The 20,934-nt window shown below is 37.6% G+C and overlaps 1 protein-coding gene across 1 annotated transcript in view; it reads right to left on the bottom strand.

The window, feature by feature from the left end:
- MALRD1 (MAM and LDL receptor class A domain containing 1) overlaps positions 1-20,934 on the bottom strand; it is a gene marked incomplete at its 5' end in the record, with an annotated part of 779,396 nt that overhangs the window by 129,030 nt on the left and 629,432 nt on the right. Inside the window, 2 exons of the mRNA XM_082742491.1 lie at positions 2,927-2,993; positions 10,704-10,829. Coding sequence (XP_082598617.1) covers positions 2,927-2,993; positions 10,704-10,829 — 193 coding nt within the window. The remainder of the gene's footprint in view (positions 1-2,926; positions 2,994-10,703; positions 10,830-20,934) is intronic.

Genomic DNA, 20,934 nt, shown 5'->3' with positions numbered 1-20,934 from the left:
TTGGCTCATGATTTGCTTCTTCAGCCCTCAGACATGCCTCCCTGTTGGTGGTCCTCAGGTCATGGAAAACCATAGTTCACATAGTAGTGTTTATGCTTGCGGATAATTATAAACTCCAGCAACCCAAATGACTTTTTTTTTTTTTTTTCTTAAGTCTCTCTTCTCTAGGATCACAGGTAAAATCTGAAGGTCCTTTCTCAAGATACCTTAGATTCCAAGAGAAAACCCAAAGACTCTTGTGACAAGCCTCCTTTTCGATACCATGAAGTTCTTATATTCACAATGCCCGGACAGAGATGGGCTTTGGTCTGTCCTTACGTCTTTGAGTGACAGAGACCTTGAATTCTCATGCCTGGGAATGACAGGGGTTTGATATAAAGCCAACATCTTTACATAGTGCTTTATGTTTACTCTAAAGCTCTTCATTCTAAAGCCATCCTCATTGAAACTTAAATCCAAAAAAGAATACCTGTATGTGACATGACCTGGATACGAAATTTAATTGGAAATATATTTGATACTAAATGTAACTAGAAACAACTTACATTGTTATTTTGCATTTCAGTAAGGTATGTTATGCTTAAGGAATTTTGCTCAGTCCAAGTCAAAGGATGCATGTTGCAAGATTATTTGTGAAAGCAAATATTTCAGAAAGAAACTAAACAACCATTAATAGTATCAATGAAGTTATTTAAATGATGACAAACCCTACATTAAATATTGCAGACTACACAGCATAAAAAGGGATGATATAATAGTTCTAATGGCTAGCCTTCCTTTAGTATCTTTTGTATGTCAGACACAGTACTGAGTGTCTCACATATTTAACCCCTTCAAGTCTCACAACTACCCTGTGAAGTAGGTGCTATTATCTTGTCCAGTTTGCCAGAGAAGAAGCTGGACACATTAGATTGGGAAATTTACTCAACACTACACAGCCAAGAAGTGATGGATCTAGGAGCCAGATGTGCCGACATGGAACAACAGCACAATATTTTATTAAGAGAAAAAAAAAATAAACAAGGTACAAAGGGAATGTATAAAGTATAATTCATATTTCTATAAGAAACAAATGTGTGCTGGTGTGGGTACATGTGTTGGTGAAAGGAAAACCATATTTAAGTGGAGAGAAAAATAATACTGCAAAGTGGGATTTAGATATTGGGGTTTCTACTTTTTGCCTGATGTACTAGTATATGCCTTCCAAAAGTTTATTGTAATATACATATGTTTACTTTTGCAGTTCATGGCTTTAAAGTAATTAGAGTTTGAATGAAGAAACTACCATACTGTAATATAAAAAAAAAAAAAAACCCACAAGTCATTTTTCATACCTATGTTGAAAAGAACACTAATTCCAAACATTTGTTTATACTAGTGGCAATGAGTCATTTCACTATCTGAAAAGTATTATTTATTACTAAAAACACTATTTTAAAATATTTGATTAGTGAATTTCTTTCTACATTTGTCACACCGATTTCCTTCCTCTGGTCCCTTTGCCTCTTAATCCTCCCGCTGCATCTTCTCCCTCATGTTAAGAGTTTTCTCATGTGAGAGAAACCCATCTCAGACGTCACCATCTGGATTTCCATTTTTAAAGTTTATTTAAGTACCAGAGGATGTTGCCAAGAACGCAAAACTCTGTTTGCTTAGCTAAGACTAGCTACAGTCTCAGAGAGCTTTCTTGTCTGGCAGGGTTAGAGAAGACAAAAATGCAAACCTCCTTATTGTAAATAGTTGACACTAAACAACATTATCCACTCAGCTGACATAAGATGGACATTATTTATGGCATCATTCTCAATTTCTTTCAGGAGATTTTAGAAATTATACTATGCATCCTGTCTTTCCATCAACTTACAGTTTGTAAAAAATTAATTTCCATGGAAACTGATACAGGGGAAAGCATAATTTTGTTGAGATGTTGTGAAATAAATTTGTAATGAAGTAGAGAGACAAAACACTTAGAGAAACCCATTAATAATTCACTTTCAACAATGTTAAAACAGTGTCTAAACATATCTCATCAAAAAAATTTTGCTGTTGTGTTAATTGGTAGAGATATTTGCTTTTATAAGGCATAAACAACTTCTCCTAAAATATACGTGTTGACTCAGAAGGATATAAGGATTCAAACAACTATCAATCATTGTTTTCCAGATACTTCTGTGTGTTTTGTTATGACTTCAGTATCAAACTACCATCCATTCTCTAATAAGCAAAGTAATATATCCATTGGTCTGCTAGATTAAAAAGTCATAAACACAAATATAATGGAATATGCATCATTTCCTTTGGAATTTATGAAACTGTTTTTGCACAATTCCCTAAAGGGTGAGGGGAAAAAAATCAAGCAATCTTTGATATGCAGTATAAATAATTCCCCAAAGAAATCACAAGGACTGTTTTTGTTTATTTTTGCTTTAAGCATGCAAATGTATTCCTTATCTGTACCTTAACTTTGGGTACTCATAAACATCCACTGCTTAAACTAGAAAAAGGTCTTATTTATGAATTAATTTTATCCTTTGTTGTTAGAAAAGAGAAATATGAAATGTGAAATAAAAAGGGAATAAGGAAATACAGACACTAAGTTCATCTGAAATAGGATGACACCCATATATAAAATCTTTTTATAACCTGATATAAATATTAAAAATAAGAGCGAATGAGTATTAAAACTATGTCCTATATAATACAAAATGTTAAGACATAAAATCATGTTAAATAATTGCCTTTTTTCTAAAATATACCCACATCTTCCTTTCTCATATTCAGACAGATAATTGCAAATAATGCCATTATCCACTATTTTTGCCTGAATAACTTTGTGTTCATTGGTGTTGTATTATACCAGCTTTGAGAAAAATAAGTCAGCCAATGGCAATAACTGTTCAAAGACAAAGTAGACAATGCTCCTTACCGACACACAGGGCCGTTCTTCTCCACTACACAATTCCCACCATTTCTGCAGTAACCCAATGGGCACTCTACAAAGAAGCATCACAAAGCCCACAGTTAATTGTAAATATTATGAGGAAGGAGGAGGACATATTACTGTTAATCGCTGCATTAAATCTAGCCACTGAGAATAAATTGCTTCTAAAAGAACAAGAATTCTCCTAGGCTACTTCTCTGTGGCCCACAAATTTGTTCTGTGGCCCTTACCGCCCTTGATGTGTTCATTCTCTTCACATGCCTGAGTGGTTGACCGCAAGAGAAGACTCTTTCCTCCCCTGGATTAGCAAAATCTACTTATTTAGAACATGTCTGTAAGACATATTTGTGATTTTTAAAAATTTTTATTTATTTTCAGCATAACAGTATTCATTATTTTTGCACCACACCCAGTGCTCCATGCAATTCATGCCCTCTCTAATACCCACCACCTGGTTTCCCCAACCCCCTCCTCCCCACCACTTCAAACCCCTCAGATTGTTTTTCAGAGTCCATAGTCTCTCATGGTTGTGATTATACTGAAATTTGTTCTTTAATGCAACATTGTTTTCAATGTTTGTTTTCAGTTCCACACACGAGTCACTATCATGACAGACAATGCTTTCCTGGGTGTCCTTGTCTTCTTGGTAAAATGTCACTTGTGCATGAGCATGTCCGACCTTTGCATCCATGACAAGCATCAGCATAGCTCAAATTGACCTGTTTCCCTGGCCCTGGTCTCTTGCTGCTTGTATCATTCCCCACTCCTAGGTTAGTGTCAACATTTATCTTCAAAGGTGATTTGCTTATAGATTAAAAAGAGGCTAGATACTGTCTCATAGGTATGACACTGGAAGTGGTTAGTGCCTTTAGCTCTTCAGGTTTCTTTACAGTATCCTTGGATCCTCACATGTATCCTGACCTACTAAGACCTGTTGGTTTCCTTACTCACTTAATCCCCAAATTGCTTTTCTTGGCTTTTTTTTTTTTTTAAGATTTTATTTATTTATTTATTTGACAGAGAGAGAGATCACAAGTAGGCAGAGAGGCAGGCAGAGAGAGAGAGAGAGGGAAGCAGGCTCCCTGCTGAGCAGAGAGCCCGATGCGGGACTAGATCCCAGGACCCTGAGATCATGACCTGAACTGAAGGCAGTGGCTTAATCCACTGAGCCACCCAGGCACCCTTTTTTTTTTTTTTTAAACAACTTCTCTCTTGCAGGATACCATTCTCCCCTGGTTTTACTGTCTTACCTCCAATACTTGGTGGAAACCTGTAATTCAACATAACTATTCTGAGCATCTGTTAATATCCAGCACTAGGCTAGGCACTGGATATATAATAATATATAACACAGGAAGTTTACAAAATTATTAAAGCTGCAGGCACCAGAGCCAGACTGCCTGAGGAAGAATCTCAACTCAACTTAATTAGCTGTATAATACAGGATAAGCTAGTTAATCTCTCTGTATCTCTGCTTCCTCTCTGTCAAACTGGATTAAAAATAGTATCTATCTTAGAGTTGTTGAGAATGTTAGAACACACCTAGCTCATGATACATGCTTAAGAAATGTTGACCTAAAAAAGAGATAGGGGAACCTGGGTGGCTCAGTGGGTTAAGCCTCTGCCATGAATGATCTTAGGGTCCTGGGATCCAGGTGGCATCGGGTTCTCTGCTCAGCAGGGAGCCTGCTTCCTCCTCTCTCTCTGCCTGCCTCTCTGCCTACTTGTGATCTCTCTCTGTGTGTCAAGTGGATAAATAAAATCTTTAAAAAAATAAATAAGAAATAATAAAAAAGAGACAATTGTGGTTTTTGCTCATGTTGACTTTCCAGCTTTATAGAAAATGCAAAAAAAAAAAAAAAGACTAGGGAGTTAAAATACAATATTAAAATTGGTTTACTTTGGAATGGATGTAACAAAGGTAACTGGAGTACCAATAAGGGCACCTAAATCAAATTTGGGGAATAAAGAGAATCTTTCCAGAAAAAAATCAGCATTCATTTGGGTACGGGGGTGTATGTGTGTGTTTAAATATAGTCATAAAGACTCAGAGGCCCACGAAGAGAGTATGGTATGTTTGAGGATCGGAAGGAGGTTCAGCCTGGTTGGACCGATCACGCAGAGAGAGAAGGGGAGAAGGTCAGAGACACACGGGGCCAGCTCATATAGGCTCAGTGAGCAGTTTAAGCTTTAACCTAGAAGGCCAGAATTTTAAGAAACTAAGTGCATGTTTCATTCTTTAAAAAGACAATTCTGGATCCAGTAATGTAAAGTCAAGAGAAGGGCTAAGACTAAAATGCAAGAGCCCAGTTAAGAGCTTTTTGTAATAATCCAGTAAGAAACCGTGGTTGCTTGAATGAAAGAGGTGGGGTAGGAGCCTGAGAATTGTAGGGATTTGTAAGATATTTAAATGTTGGGATTGAAAGATCCTGGTGATCATCTGGAAGAATAAAGGGTGATGTTAAAACCTCTGGCCAGGCCTCTGGTTAGCTGATGGTTTCATTCACTGAATTGGGGGATCTGAGGGGAAGGGAGAATTTGTAGGGAAAGATGCTGGTGTTTTAAGTGCCTAAGGGGACATCGAAGTGGGCAATATTATTTGCAGGTCTGAAGCTCAGATAAAATACAGGCTAGGGCATGGATTTGAAGCTTTGGATTTCTTCCTCTGCCTTTCAGCTACCATCAATTTTCAGGCTTGCCCCTCAAAAATCACTTGAGATCATTTTATTAAGTGTCATGGGGGTCACAAAGACACAGTCTTTGACTTTACAGGAGCAGACTAACCTTAGCAGAAAGAAAAACAATTTACTTGGGTCGGGAAAGGATGATGGTTTTGAACAATAGCAGAAAAGTAATAAGGAGAAGCAAAAATGTTGTGTAGGAAAACAGCCCTCGGAGAAGAGAGAGAGTCAGATTGTGGAGTCAGTCACTGAACACTGGAAAGGGGGCAGCAGAGGGAGGATGAAAGAGGAAAAACAGGGAAGGAGGAAGGTAGCAGTGTGGGAACAAATTTGCAATATACCACGTGTCTGGTGTTCTTTTTGCTCTCAAAGGTTTCCAGTGATTTGCTCTTCCAGGGAAGTAGCTGGCCCCTAAACAACGTGGGGATTTGGGGCACTGACCCTCGCACAGTTAACCACCCATAGATAACTTTGAACTCTCCCGAAACTTAACTGCCAATTGCCTACTGTTGACTGGAAGCCTTACTGATGATATAAACAGTTGGTGAATGTATCTTTTAGATAAACAGTTGGTGATAATATAAACAGTTGGTGAACATATCTTTTATATATGATGTGTATCGTATACTGTACTTCTGCAATAAAGTAAGCTAGGAGAAGAAAATGCTATGAGGGAAATCAAAGGAAGAGCAACTGCATTTCCAGTACTTTCCTGTAAAAAACTCTGCCTATTAGTGGAGCCTCACAGCTTGAACCTGTGCTACTTCAGGGTCATCTGTAGTTCCAGTCTTGCCTTCCCTCCTCCTCCCTCTTTAATTACAGCAAGGGAGTGTGGCGCTAAAGATGGGGGTACAGCTACACCCCTCAGGCTTTCAGGGCATGCTCAGCTGAACACAACAGATGTGAAATTTCCTTCCTAAACAAGAAATTAGCTGGTTTTGACTAAAAACAGCCCACCAGCATGATAAAGCATAAATAGCTAGAAACCTTTCAGATAAACCATTTTATGGTTATGTTTGGTCTTAAGTACAATTTCAGTCTTCCTCACATAAGGGCTTTGTTTTTATAAGAAAAAAAAAAAAACATAGAGTGTCTGATACTACATAGAACATCAAAATACACATAGCTGCACATTCCCCCCCCCCCGGGATTATTAGTATTTACCATGATTGCTGAGAGTAAAACATAGGCTTGCTTTACATCAAAATAAAGCTGTGGAAATTTAAATATGCATTTTATTACACTGGATAATGGAGCACGGTGGAAAGGAAGCACTGGCCAGAGCAAGGAGTTAAACTCGGTGTTTTGGAAGAGAGACTGTTTGTATATGACCTCCACAGGTTCTTTATCCATAAGAATTGAAAGACACAGTACAACATATTTTCACCTTTACTTTATTCAAAACAGTTTAAAGTAGGGAACAGCTGAAATGGGCAGGGAGGGGTCTATGACTAGTTAGCAATGAAGAGATTAAACTATTAAACTCCCAGGATATAAGCAGCTCTCAAATGTCAAGTCGGGGTCTATGGGGTTGATAGGAGAACCTCAGGCTCCTTAGCCACATCAGTGTCTCGCCGCCTTGTGCCCTCCTGCATTGGTTATTATGATCGTGTATCTGGAGGCCAGTATGATTCAACTGGAGGCTAGGAAGTGAGAGCTCTCGTACGGTGGACTGCTGAGAAGACTGATAGTCACGTGAGTCCTGGTTCTCCCTCCTTGACACCCGCTCAGGTAATGGGTTGTGTAACTTTGGACTAAGCGGTTTAAGTCTAAGCTTTCTCATATTTAAAGTGCGAATTATATCTATCACCTTGCCTTCTAGGGCTGCTGAGAAGATAAAATGAAAGGTATTTGTAACATTTCTATACGAGTGAGTTAGGTATGCATAATGTATTAAATAATTGTTCTCAGCCAGCTCTCTGTATTTGGGGATTGTTTAAACTGCCCATGAAACCTAATTTCTATGACCAATGCTCTCTCCAGCATTTCCTGTCCTTCTCCCCTGTGCCATTATGAGCACCACTACCACTATCATTTACTGAAGACCAGATCTGTGTCGAGACTGTCTTAAGAGTTTTACTGGCATTACCTCATTTAATCCTCATAGCAGTATGTGTTATATTCATAGAGATCCTTTTTCACAGAGAAGGAAACTGGTTAATAATATAATTTGCTCAAGTCAATAGCAAAGGAGCAACAGATACTGAACTAAATTCCAGTCCTCTAACACCTAAAGTCTATTGGTTTAAAAATGTCAAATGATCTGCTATTCAGGTCAGATTTTCTGTATAACCCCTTGCTGTTCTTGATATTATGATCATCAGTTTCTTTGAACGGTACAGTATTTATGCACTGTCATGGATTAGATATACACCTGCCAATAACTTGCCTGTAGTTTCAGGAGCTATAAGGGTCTAAGAATCTTCCAGAAAACCAAATGGCTTGGTGCAATAAACCAAATACCCAGTGGGCACAGACTGTTCTCTTTATCTTGAAATCCCAGCACAGGGACTGCAGGGAAGATTAACTATGGCTTAGCAATCTGGCATAGCTCTACTCTATAGTGCTTTGGTTTGGTGTATGCTTCGAGTAAAAAATGTTCTTGTTGGAAAGAAGAGTAGCTCTAACGGAGGGTATTCATTGAAAATAGAGCAAAGGGAGTTGGAGGGGGATGGGTGAAAGAGGTGACGGGATGAAGCGCACACTCATCAAGGCGAGCACGGCGTGAGGCACAGCCGTGATGAGTCAATGTATTGTACACCTGACGCTGATAGAACACTACATGTTGAGACCAATGGAATTAAATTTTTTAAAAAAAACTTAATAAAAATAAAACCTTCTGAAATATTATTAGGCATTACTATTATTATTATTAAACATATTAAACTGTATTCATAACATCCCATCCTAAAACCTCATTTTTTTTCCAAGGATTTTATTTATTTATTTATTTGAGAGCGAGAATGAGCACGAGCGGTGGGAGAAGGGAGGGGCGGAGGGAGAGGGAGAAGCATATTCCCTACTGGGCAGGGAGGAGCCTGGTGCAGGGCTTGATCCTGGGACCCCCAGGTCATGACCTGAGTTGAAGCCAGATGCTTAACTGACTGAGCCACCCAGGCATCCCTACAACTCTATATTTTTGATGCCTTTTCCTTATTCTACTTCAAAGGATGATTATCATAATTATAGTATCACCTTAACATAACTTTCATTAACCTCCACTACTACAGATGACTGGAAAAAACTCCCAATTTAAATTAAGCCAGACACATTCTGTTCAATAACCTTCTGCTGCATCAGCAACCAAAACTTGAAAATAATATGCCTTTCTAACATAACTTGGGAACACACGGCCTTGTCGAAATATACTTAACCTGCAACACTTGCATAGGGCCTGAGGTCAATGTTCCCGTTAATGACTTAAACCTCAGGTGAGGGGAGACCAGATGCTCACCGCCTGCTGTGCGGCCAGGGACATTACTGGATGCTGTCAGGATCGGGCTCATAAAGTCTATGAAACACTACCCAAAAGGGAGATGATGTTTGGAAAGAAAGAGGAAGGTGTCACAGGCATTGACACCTCTTCGTGTGGATTAAGCCTAGACACATTCTTAAACACAGAAGCATTGACTACATCGTATCTGTTTGACAAACTAAAAAGCACAGAAAATATAGAGAACAAAAAATGTAATGTGAATTTTATTTCTGAAAGCTGTTTCAGAAACAGCTTATATTACTGTAACCCAGCAGCTGGGGCAGTGTGATGTGTAAATGAACGGTGAATGAATTGCTGAATGGCTCAACTAAATGGGGCGACCAGAATGTGCTGTCTGCTACTACCTCCACGTCGTCAGGATGAATGATAAAAGTAAAATACCTAAAGTCAGACAATAACCCATCACATGTTATGGTATATTTGTTCTCACTGAGGACTATCCTGAACAAAAATCTCACCTTTATGCAAATAAATTTGGGTAGTGGATATCAGTGCTTTGTCTTAATAGTTTCAAAGACTGAAACTATCTTGTTTATATTTTTCTTACTCTGGAAAGAAAATGAAAGCATTTCCTTTGGGTATCAGTCTGATGTATAAGCATGCCTCGTACAGAAATAATGGCAGAGACCGTTCATCTTTGCATATTTTATGGGACCAGATTTGCTCGCTTCTTGATTTCCTTTTGTACTCATAAAATTCAGTGCTCTGTGAGTATTCATTTCAGCAGCATAAAAAATAAGACTTTCTTGCACTGTGATCTGATTATAATTATCATGCTTTTGTCACTTATCTCATAATAGTTTGCACTCTTCAAAGATACAAAGAATATATTCTCACCTAGTTTTGATATTAAATATCTCCAATTTATTTAAAATATATGATTGAATATATCTTTTATTGTGACTTTGTATTTTTGTTGTGAGAGATTTATATTGCCCCTACTTATCTATTATTTCATATATCTCCGGCATGAAATAAAAGTTCAATTACCCAGGAGAGATGTTAGCAATGGACTATAATAAATTTAGAGAATTTTAAAGCAGTTCTGATAAAAGTATAATCACAAACATACATTATCAGTTCTGATAAATATTGCAGGTTCAGGAGAGAAGAATTTTTAAAAGTCAGTCTAAAGCTTAATAAACTGACTTTTAAACATGACTAGATCATGCAAATAGAGAAGTGGGAAAATTATAATTAAAAAATTAATAACATGTTAGATTGTTTCCTTATTTTAGAAACCAAGCAATTTGCATCAAAGATATTATCAAATACTAATAACTTTAAGTTTTATTAACTTAAAATTTAGTGTTTGATTTTTCTTCATCGGGGAACATTCATTTATATAGAACAAGCATGAGTTCATTATATATTTATAAATATTATATATGTTATATATTACATTATATATTTATAAGCTTTTTATATGTTACTGTTAATATTCTTCCTGACCTAAACCAATAATAGAAATCCAATTATTCCCTACTTGGCAATTATTTAGAATTTCAAGTTTTGTTATTTTTATCACCTACGGGTTAAGTTACTGGCTTATATTGTAAAGAATATGTTAATGGAAATAGAGTACCTGTGCAGCTGGACTCATCAAGCTGGAAAGCCATGCAGTCGACCAAACCATCACAGCGCTTGTGAACTGGGATACAGCTGTTAGAGGAAGTGCACGTCAACGCACCATCAGAACAGCTCTCGTTGGCTGCGGGGAATAATCATCATTTTTTAAAAAATGAATTTCTTCTAATGAAATAGTAAGACAGTTTATTATACCATCCCTCCTCTTTCTGGTCTTATATTTGAATTATGTATTATAGTTCTTTTTGATTTTTCAAAAAGAAGTTTGTTGACAGAATCGTTTCCCAGCTGCGCACTAGGTACTGTTATACAGGCACGTATGTATAAAATCTACTGTGTATACTATGTCGTCTGAATGGATTTTAGACTTAACTTTTATGTCCAAGTAGAGCTCTCTGTTCCTCTGCTGCTCCCCTAATGTCCCTGACATTATGCTCATTTGCAATGACAGCAACCATTACTTGAATGTTCATCAATTTCCACACGGTTGTAAATCCCGGGTGGTCACCGGGTACACGATGTAGGTCACAGCAGCTCAATGTAAGATGACTCTGTGTCTTCCTGGCGTGGTGCATTTTACTAATTCCAGAGTCTCTTGTCAGCCTGACTTCAGGAGACAAGCCCAAGTCTTGCTCATAGGATGAGTTGTTTCAGAAAAATGACTTTACCGATGCTAACCAAGGGCACTGATACTTCCGTGGCAATCTAGTCCTGACAAGTACTCGACTTCCCCCAGATGCTACAATTAGTCCTGAAACTGTATTTTTGTCTTCCTGCCCGTCATTCTTTTGTCTCATCAGGGCTATAATTTCCTGCAAAGAGGTAAAATGTTGAGGCTCTTTTTACAAGTTAGCGCTGAAGAAGAACCCTCCATTCCAGACTGTCATTAGACATCTCTCATCTTGTATTTGCTTGAGAACCTGGAATCATGCCTGATCTCTCCTCTCTGGTTCTACTCCAGTTTTGCCCCATGCTGAAATCTATCATGTCTCTAAGCCTTTCTTTTTTCCTTTTTTTAAAAATATTTTATCTATTTATTTGACAGAGAGAAATCACAAGTAGGCAGAGAGAGAGAGAGAGAGAGAGGAAAGCAGGCTCCCTGCTGAGCAGAGAGCCCCATGCGGGACTCGATCCCAGGACCCTGGGATCAGGACCTGAGCCGAAGGCAGCGGCTTAACCCACTGAGCCACCCAGGCGCCCCTCTAAGCCTTTCTTTGTGATAACTCTTCCATCTAGCTTTGCTGTGTTTGGAATAGAGGGAATGTTGAAACACAGACCCATGGCACCATCTCGTCAGGAATCCTGGATAGATTTCAAAGGCATGAAATTATAACAATATTGATTATGCTGATTTTCTATGCTTAATCCTTTGAGTCCTAGGTTTCCTCAGAGATAAATGGAGGGCAAAGCTTTGTGGTGCTTAACCCAAGTTCAGCAAAAATGGTTCTGCTTTTCTCTGACTTCCCTAATGGTGTCACATACAATACCTTATTTGAACACTTTAATCCAATCCCGCTGCTAGAATTTTTTAAAGAAGGATTGACCTGGGAAGTTACTTCTACTAGGATAGAGACAAGTTCAAATTTCTCAAGCTAAATTGGTATTTTAGAAGACTCAGGAATAAATGTACCCATGAGTGGGTCTTACACAAATTTTGCCAATATTATCATGATTTTTTTCTTTTCTTTAAGTATATTTATGGCTGGTGAGGTGCCTGGGTGGCTCAGTACATTAAGCGTCTGCCTTCGGCTCAGGTCATGATCCCAAGGTCCTGGGATTGAGTCCTGCACCAGGCTTCCTGCTCAGTGGAGAGTCTGCTTCTCCCTCTCCCACTCCCCCTGCTTGTGTTCCTCTCTCACTATGTCTATCTCTGTCAAATAAATAAATAAAATCTTTTTTAAAAAAAGTATATTTATGGGTTGGAATTGTCTGAGTTATCATACAGTTTGACAGCTACCTATCAAAATTAATTTTCAAGTTACACACAAGATGTTTTTAAGAGTGTGTCTGTCCATTGATTAAAAATCCTAGCTCTGAAAATTAAAGCGATGCTTTTCATTGAGTAATCCTGGGGTGCTAGAATCAGTTCCCACCAGTAAATATTACAGAGCTGTCCCTCCACATAAGAGTCTATGCTTAGCACCCCAACTGGAGAGTGCAGGGAAACACTTTACAGAAAGAGTGACGAGAAAACAAACAAAAAGAGTGACCAGAACATATTTAACAATAAAAGCAAAATGCCAATATGAAACCAGTTAAGAGTCCAAAATAATAACATAAAGAAATGCCAAAAGCACAGTCTTAATTGCGAAAGCATTGGTACAGATCAGTATTATAAAAATGAGAGTTTCCTTCAGTGCACAAAAGTCTGTAAGGACTGAAAGAGTAGAGTCTGGAGATGTTCTAAATTTTCATGTTCCTAGTAAAAAGCCATTTAGCAGAGTGGGAACAAAATCTGTAAGTGGGGAATCAATAGGTTTGATATTAGAACAGTGAGCAAGGCAGTTTGCCTTTCGCTGGGGAGTGTGTGTAAGGAGGTAGTGCAGACAAACTGAAAAACCACCCAAAACCATACTGTACAAATGCCCAATGTCCCAGAAGAGATGATCTTTAAGCTTTTGCAAAAGGTTAAATAATTTTAAGATCTACATTGACAAGATAAATGATACTGCAAACCAAGTAAACTAGGAAACAGAATAATCTTCCAACTCTTCTAAGATGAAGAGGTGTTTGTAAAAAATGAATATGTATGTACACACATGCGCTATATATTCGTGTGTGTGTGTGTGTGTATACACATTCTTGTCATCATTGTTTTGCTTTGCAAGGGGCTGAGAGATCATATAAGATGACAGTTTTTAGGGGGTTTTAATTTTTTTTTTAAGATTTATTTATTTGAGGGGCACCGGGATGGCTCAGTGGGTTAAAGCCTCTGCTTTCGGCTCAGGTCATGATCTCAGGGTCCTGGGATCGAGCCCCACATCGGGCTCTCTGCTCAGCGAGAGAGAACACAAATGGGAGGGGCGGAGTGAGGGAGAGAGCATCACAGGCCGACGACATTCTGAGCAGAGAAGCCGATACGGGGCTTGCTCTCGTGATCCTGAGGTCACAACCTGAGCTGAAACGAAGTCTTAGATGCTTCACCAATTGAGCCCCCCAGGCACCCTAACAGTTTTAATGTTTTAGATAATATAGTATGTTGAAATTTGTATACAAAGCTCATAGATAATACTCATCTACTGTTGAAGCATTATTTCAGACACTTCTACTCTTGAAAATACTCATCTACTCCAACCATATCCCCTAAAGCAATTTCCAGTGTGAGTGATAGCTTATTTTCAAATTGACTATACAGGTGAAGAGCTCTAACCTGTAAGGGCTATAAATCCTTTCAGCTTTGGCCCAAATAGTATTGAAACACATAAAAAATATGCAACAAAATAAATGGTTTCAATGTACAAAAAGTCTTACTTTTCCCTTCTTGAGAAAGTTTAAATTAAGAAAGTTTGAATTTAAATTAAAAATAGGTGTTTTATGAAATTTAAAACTAAATTCTTCATTTCTATGGCATTTAAATAGTATAATATTAAAGTTATAGATATATATCAATTTCCTTTTAAAAATAGGTGGCAAATAAATTATGACTAGCAAGTAGTATTTACTGAAACCCACACAGCAAAGTACATTGTACTGAATATAGGAAAAGTCATCAAACCATTACTTTCTTTTTCTCCTTCATTATTATTACAGATATGACAAAGAAAAATTTCAAAAATACTCCACGTAATCTACATATAAAATTTATAGGAAACTCAGATTTTGTAATTTCCCTGGATAATATGTACTTTCACCATATTCAAACATTATGGTTCAATGTCTACAGAAACATTTATTTCAATCTGTCATCCTAGAGTCTGACACTCTTTCTTACCAAAATAAGCCAAGTAACACAGAACATTCTGTGACTTTTAGCTCCTTCACTCAGTATTAGAGATACATTAAACAGAAGCAATTCATGAAGGGTTCACTGGAGTTACTTTCCTAAAGCAAAATTCCCTTTATAAATTATCGTTGCTGCATACAAACATACATAAAAGTAAAGTGCATGTGTCTAGGGATGTGTATCCATTTACTATTATGAAGAAAACTCATGCATGCAGCTCAACACTTCTGAGAGCAGAGTGACCACGCTCTTGCTCCGAGAATAAAGGCTATCAGCCTTTCAAGGCATGCCTGTACCTAGCACAGGCGGGATGGGTATTTACTCTATCCTTAAACTAAAACCAACTACTACTCTTACTGAAGTATCTGGGCAGTTTAAGTACTTTTTATAAAACTACAAAAACAATGTAATGGGAAAAGAATAATAACTAATTATGTGTATTACACAATTGGCTGTATTCATCCAATTCTTCAATATCTCTGGAAAACAGACAATCACCATTATTTTAATGTTGAATAAGCCAAGGAACACTGTGGTAAGAAGCTGGCAAATGCAGAGAGATGATCTTCCTACTCTCATTGAGAAGCACCTGAGGATGCTGGGATCGCAACGAATATATTTAAAGGCGAGTAATAAAAATATTGATGATAAAGGTTGGTCCACAGATCTGAGGAGCATGACCCATTCTAAATCTTCCAAGTGTCAATCAACTTCATAAGACATGTTGACTAGTATGGGAGTATAAAGTTAGGAAGTAGGTAGACTACCCACTTTCCTATCTTTTTCACAGTCACATCCATCACTGGCAGCTTCCATGGGCCTCTCCTGGAACTTTCTGCATCTTCTCTCTCTGCTCCGGATCCAGGAGGCTGAACTATAAAGGACATATCCACATGCTTCTTGGTCCTCTAGCTTTTCCTTGGGTTTGGCTGATATGTAGAACCGGCAAGAAGTAACCCGGATGGAAGAGGCTGTGAGATCACCATGGGCTAGCTGTTCCCTGACCTGGCATCAGGAGGCTCTCTCTGATTCCGGATTAAGACAAATCTTCCCTCTTCTCACATCCTTTGGTCCAAGGGTGATAACAGCCCCTGCTTTTACTATCTATTGTGGTTTCTTTCTGCACACTACTTCCCTGAATAACCCCTTTATTGAATAATCTCAAATTTTACAATATCAGTGTGCCATCTCTGTCTTGTCAGCATACTGGCTGAGGTAACATCTGATGAACTGGGGGAATATCAATAAGAGGAATCCTCCTAATTTTGTGCTATTTTCTTTTATAATTAAACCATATTTATTTTTCCTCCTTTTTCTTTTTTTTTTTTTTAATGGAAGGGGGCTATTTTTGGTAAAGATGTACCACTTCAGTTTATTAAAAAAAAAATGTTTCCAGTGGAAAGACAATACTAAATATGAATTATTTTTAAATGCTGAACTCATCACAGGTTTACATAAACATTCTGATCCCTAAAACATTTATTTTTGCAAGAATAAAAGGCCTTTAAATACCATTTTCTATTGATTTCCCTGTTTAAATTATAACCACTTCAGAATCCTTATTCCTACCAACATTTAAATGTGTACAAGGTTCTCAAAACCAACCAACTTAAAAAACAAAACAAAAAACCTCTTATTTTGTTCTATATCACATTCTAAGTGCCAGCTTCTTGGAAGAGTCAACAGTTGATGTCTCTCTTTGACTATTTTCTCTATAAAAGATTGGCTTCAGAATTCTCCCCTTCCTGTTGACAGCAAGTTCCTTTCCAAGGTCACCAGGGCTTTTGCTGTGCTTTTCCCAATTCATAGTTTTTAGGCCAAATCTTACATGATCTCTCAAAAACATTCCAACCTGTGAATACTCTTCATATTTAAGACTTTCTACATCTCATTTATGGCTATCACTCTTCCTTTGCTGTCCTCCTGTGCCTGGGACCGCATCTCCGCGTCTTTAAGCATTTTGTTTTTTTCTTAACTGTCCTCCACCTTGTGTCTTCCTCTCTCTGTTATCTCCTCCAAACCCACAGCTTCAAGCCTGTATACTGAAGGCCCAGGTGATTTACGTAAATCGCTTTATCTCTTTCCTGAGCTCCACATATCCATTCTGAATACATTTCTGAGTATCTCCATGTGAATGTGCCATAAATACCACAATCAAAACATGTTTAAAAATGAAGCCATAATCTTTCCCTCAGAGGTGCTTCTCTTCCGTTTTCCCCAGCTCAGGAAAGGGCAAATTTGCTGTCCTGTTGCCCAAATCAGAAACAGGGAAACTAATGTTGGTTACTTTCTCTTCCTCCTCACCTGACCATCTCTAAAGTCTCATCAAAATCTTTCCTTCACATTGTTCCCCAATCAACTCCTGTGGCATCTCCCAACCAGTCCGTCCCTCAACTCCAGCACATTCCCTGTACTACCTGAACGGTGGGTGGCAGTAGTATGATGGGTGAGGAAGGATTCTTTAAGACCTAGTCCCTGCTTATCTCTCCAGACTTATTTCTACATTTCTGACCACAAATTCCACTCCAGTTATACAAAATTTGCTTCAGGCAAACAACTTTTTCTCTATTTCCAGACCATTCTTTAGTGGAATCAAGCACCTCTGCTTCACTTGCCTAATGACTACTATCTTTCTAAATTTGCCCCTGAAATCACTTTTCTTATTAAAATTTACAGATTCCCTAGCACCACTGTTAGGAAGTACCCTACACAGTCAATAACACTGTGTTTATCTGTCACAGAACTTCTCACATTTTATTCTTGACTATCACCTTCAGTAACATATAATGTATCTACAACCTGAGTTGGTCTAATACCATATCCATCTATCATCAATGCCCGTATAATATATGGCATAGACTACATTCTTACTGAGAGTTTGTGAATGAAGAAATGACTGAATTTTTAAAAAATTACCTTTCTAAATCAGTAGGTAAACCCAGAAAAACAAACAAACAAACAAAAAACTAGTATGTCTTTAATCTTTTGGAAAACTGTCATCATTAGGTATTTTTATCCTATAAATTTGCCCTAGCACTTTTTTCACTAGTTTATTTTCATAACAGTTTTCCTTAGAGACCCACAACCTAATCAAATATATCAGAGATGGATAGAAGCGATGCTCTCATGATACCAGTCTATTCCTAGCATGGGCTTATTTCCATTCAGGAGCAGAATTTCCCATGTGACTCCATCATCAAACACCAAGTTTCCAGAGAGTGTCTCAAAATATAAGGATACTGTACTTTCCTAAGCTCCTATTTAAATAGCATTCGTATTTGAAATCAAGTATCATATGACTCTATTGAACTTACTAAGATTTCTTTCAACCAAATTACATTAGAGCCCTGATGGGAATAGGGATAAATTATTTGGCAGGCTTTCTCTTCTTTATTCACTTCCATTTGTTTACCTACCTCTAAGAAAATGTTATAGGACTTGACAAGCTGGCTTTATTACAGAAAGAATCTACGTGTAGGAAATAACATGGAAATGGAAAACCAATCTCTAGGCCTAAACTAGGAAACGAAGTTCACTTATTTATGACTAAAACTTTTAAACATCCAAATGCTGTCTCCCCTTTCTTGCATTCATCTGTACTCCTTTTCTGACAGTTATAATTCCCGATGCCCACTCTAAATAAGACACTGAAATAGCCTTATATTTCTTTCAGTGTCCCCTCTTACATTCCAAGATGTTTTTTTATTACTTAAAAAAGAAAAGTGGTCATTAACAGGTAGTTTACATAGCACTATCACTGCAACCTATACCAAATATAGAATACAGTATAATATAACACCAAGCATACAAATAATTAAATGAGATGATAGTGGTGCTTTGACTCATGATGCTTTTGTGCTCACCTTAATGACTGGTGTAATTACTTCTTTTTTTTTTTTTTTTAAAGATTCTATTTATTTATTTGACAGGGAGAGATCACAAGTAGGCAGAGAGGCAAAGATATGGGGAAGCAGGCTCCCTGCTGAGCAGAAAGCCCGATGCGGGGCTCGATCCCAGGACCCTGGGATCATTACCTGAGCTGAAGGCAGAGGCTTTAACCCACTGAGCCACCCAGGCACCCCGGTGCAATTACTTCTTAACCAACACTCTCCCTTCCTTATACGAATAGGTTAGTTATAATGAAAGTAGAAAGTGCTGAATGCCAGGCTAAGGATTGTCCATATATTCTCTCAAATCCTCATAGCTCTAAAAGGCAATATTATGTGGATGCTAAGGCTGGTTCTAATAACCTTCCCAAGCCTGAACATGTAGTAAGTGATAAAGAGGATATTCAAACCCATGTCTTTAGGATTTACTATCCCATGAACTCTTATTGACATATCTACCCAGGTAGTTGGTCGAGGTCCAACCTCTACCTGCATATATTCATTAAAATGAGTATTTGCCTATAGTCCTTTGCTTAAGCCAGCTTCATAAATACTTACATTGGGAAGAAAGTTTATCTACATATCCTCGATCCATTTCCAAAAACATTTGTTAAAATGGTAACAAGTCCCATATACAACTGCATCAAAAAATATCTAAAAATTAATTTAACCAAGGAGGTGAAAAATCTGTATGCTGAAATGCTGTAATGATGTAAAATCTATATGCTGAAAACTGTAAGATGTTGATGAAAGAAACTGAAAACAACACAAATGGAAAGATGTATCATGCTCATGGATTGGAAGAATTAGTACTGCTAAAAGGTCCAAAATATCTGAAGCAATCTACAGATTCAATGCAATCCCCACCAAAATACCCATAGTATCTTCCACAAAACTAGAACAAATAATCCTAAAATTTGTAGGAACCACAAAAGACTCCAAATAGCCAAAATCGTGAGAAAGAACAAAGCTGAAGCATCACAATCCCAAATTTCAAACTATAATACGAAGCTATAGTAGTCAAAGTAGTATAGCACCAACAGAAATCACACACACAGATCAATGGAATAGAACAGAGCTCAGAAATAAGCATGCACATAAGGCGACTATGTCCCTTTATGACAAGGGAGACAAGAGTACACACCGGGGAAAAGACAGTCTCTTCGCTTAATGGTGCTGAAAAACTGGATGGCTACATGCAAAGGGGTAAGTCTGGAGCATTTATGCCATATACTCATATAAAGTCAAAATGGATTAAGGACCTAAATGTAAGATCTGAAACCATACAATTAAAAGAAAACATAGGCAGTAAACTTTTGGACATTGGCCTTATTTTTCTGGATTTGTCTCCCCAGGCAAGGAAAACAAAAGTGAAAATTATCCATTTGGAGTACATGAAACTAAAAAGCTTTTACACAAAGAAACTATCAGCAAAACTTAAAAAAATAAATAAATAAATAAATAAATAAAATAAAAAACAACAACAACAAAACCTTATTAATGGGAAAAGGTATTTGCAAATGGTATACCTGATCAGAGCTTATTATCCAAAACAAACAACTGCACACACACTTACCCACACACACATAATCTAACTAAAAATGGGCAGAGAGGGGCACCTGAGTGGCTCAGTGGGTAAAAGCCTCTGCTTTCCGCTCAGGTCACGATCCCAGGGTCCTGGGATCAAGCCCCACATCTGGCTCTCTGCTCATCAGGGATCCTGCTTCCCCCTCTCTCTCTGCCTGCCTCTCTGCCTACTTGTGATCTCTGTCTGTCAAATAAATAAATAAAATCTTAAAAAAAAAAATGGGCAGAGGACCTGAAGAGATTTTTTTTCAAAGAAGACAACCAGATGGCCAACAGAAACATGAAAATTTGCTCAACATCATTTATCATCAGATACAAATCAAAACTACAAAGAGATATCACCTCACACTTGTAGGAATGGCTAGTGTCAAAGAAAGGAAGGGACAAGTGTTTAGCATGTAGAGAAAAAGGAACACGTGTGTACTATTGGTAAGAATGTAAAATGGTGCAGCAATAAAAATAAAACAAAAATAAACAATAAAAACGAGAAATACTACAGTGGTTCCTTAAAAAAATTAAAAACAGAACTACCCAGATGATCTAGAAATTCCACATCTGAGTATTTGTACAAAGAAAACAAAACACTAATTCAAAAAGATATAATGCCTTCCTATGTTTATTGCCTTATTTATAATATCCAAGATATGGAAATCAAGCATCCATCAATATATGAATGGATAAAGAAAATGAGATATACACACACACACACACACATTCATACATACATACACACACAATGGAATATTATATAGCCAAGAAAAGAGAATGAAATCCTACCACTTGTGACAGTATAAATGGATGGAGAGGGTATT

Source organism: Mustela nivalis (assembly GCF_964662115.1).
Source record: "Mustela nivalis genome assembly, chromosome: 7".
NCBI classification, from domain to species: domain Eukaryota; kingdom Metazoa; phylum Chordata; class Mammalia; order Carnivora; family Mustelidae; genus Mustela; species Mustela nivalis.
The sequence above is the reverse complement of the archived record's forward strand: the minus strand, read 5'-3'. Positions and strand labels throughout refer to the sequence as shown.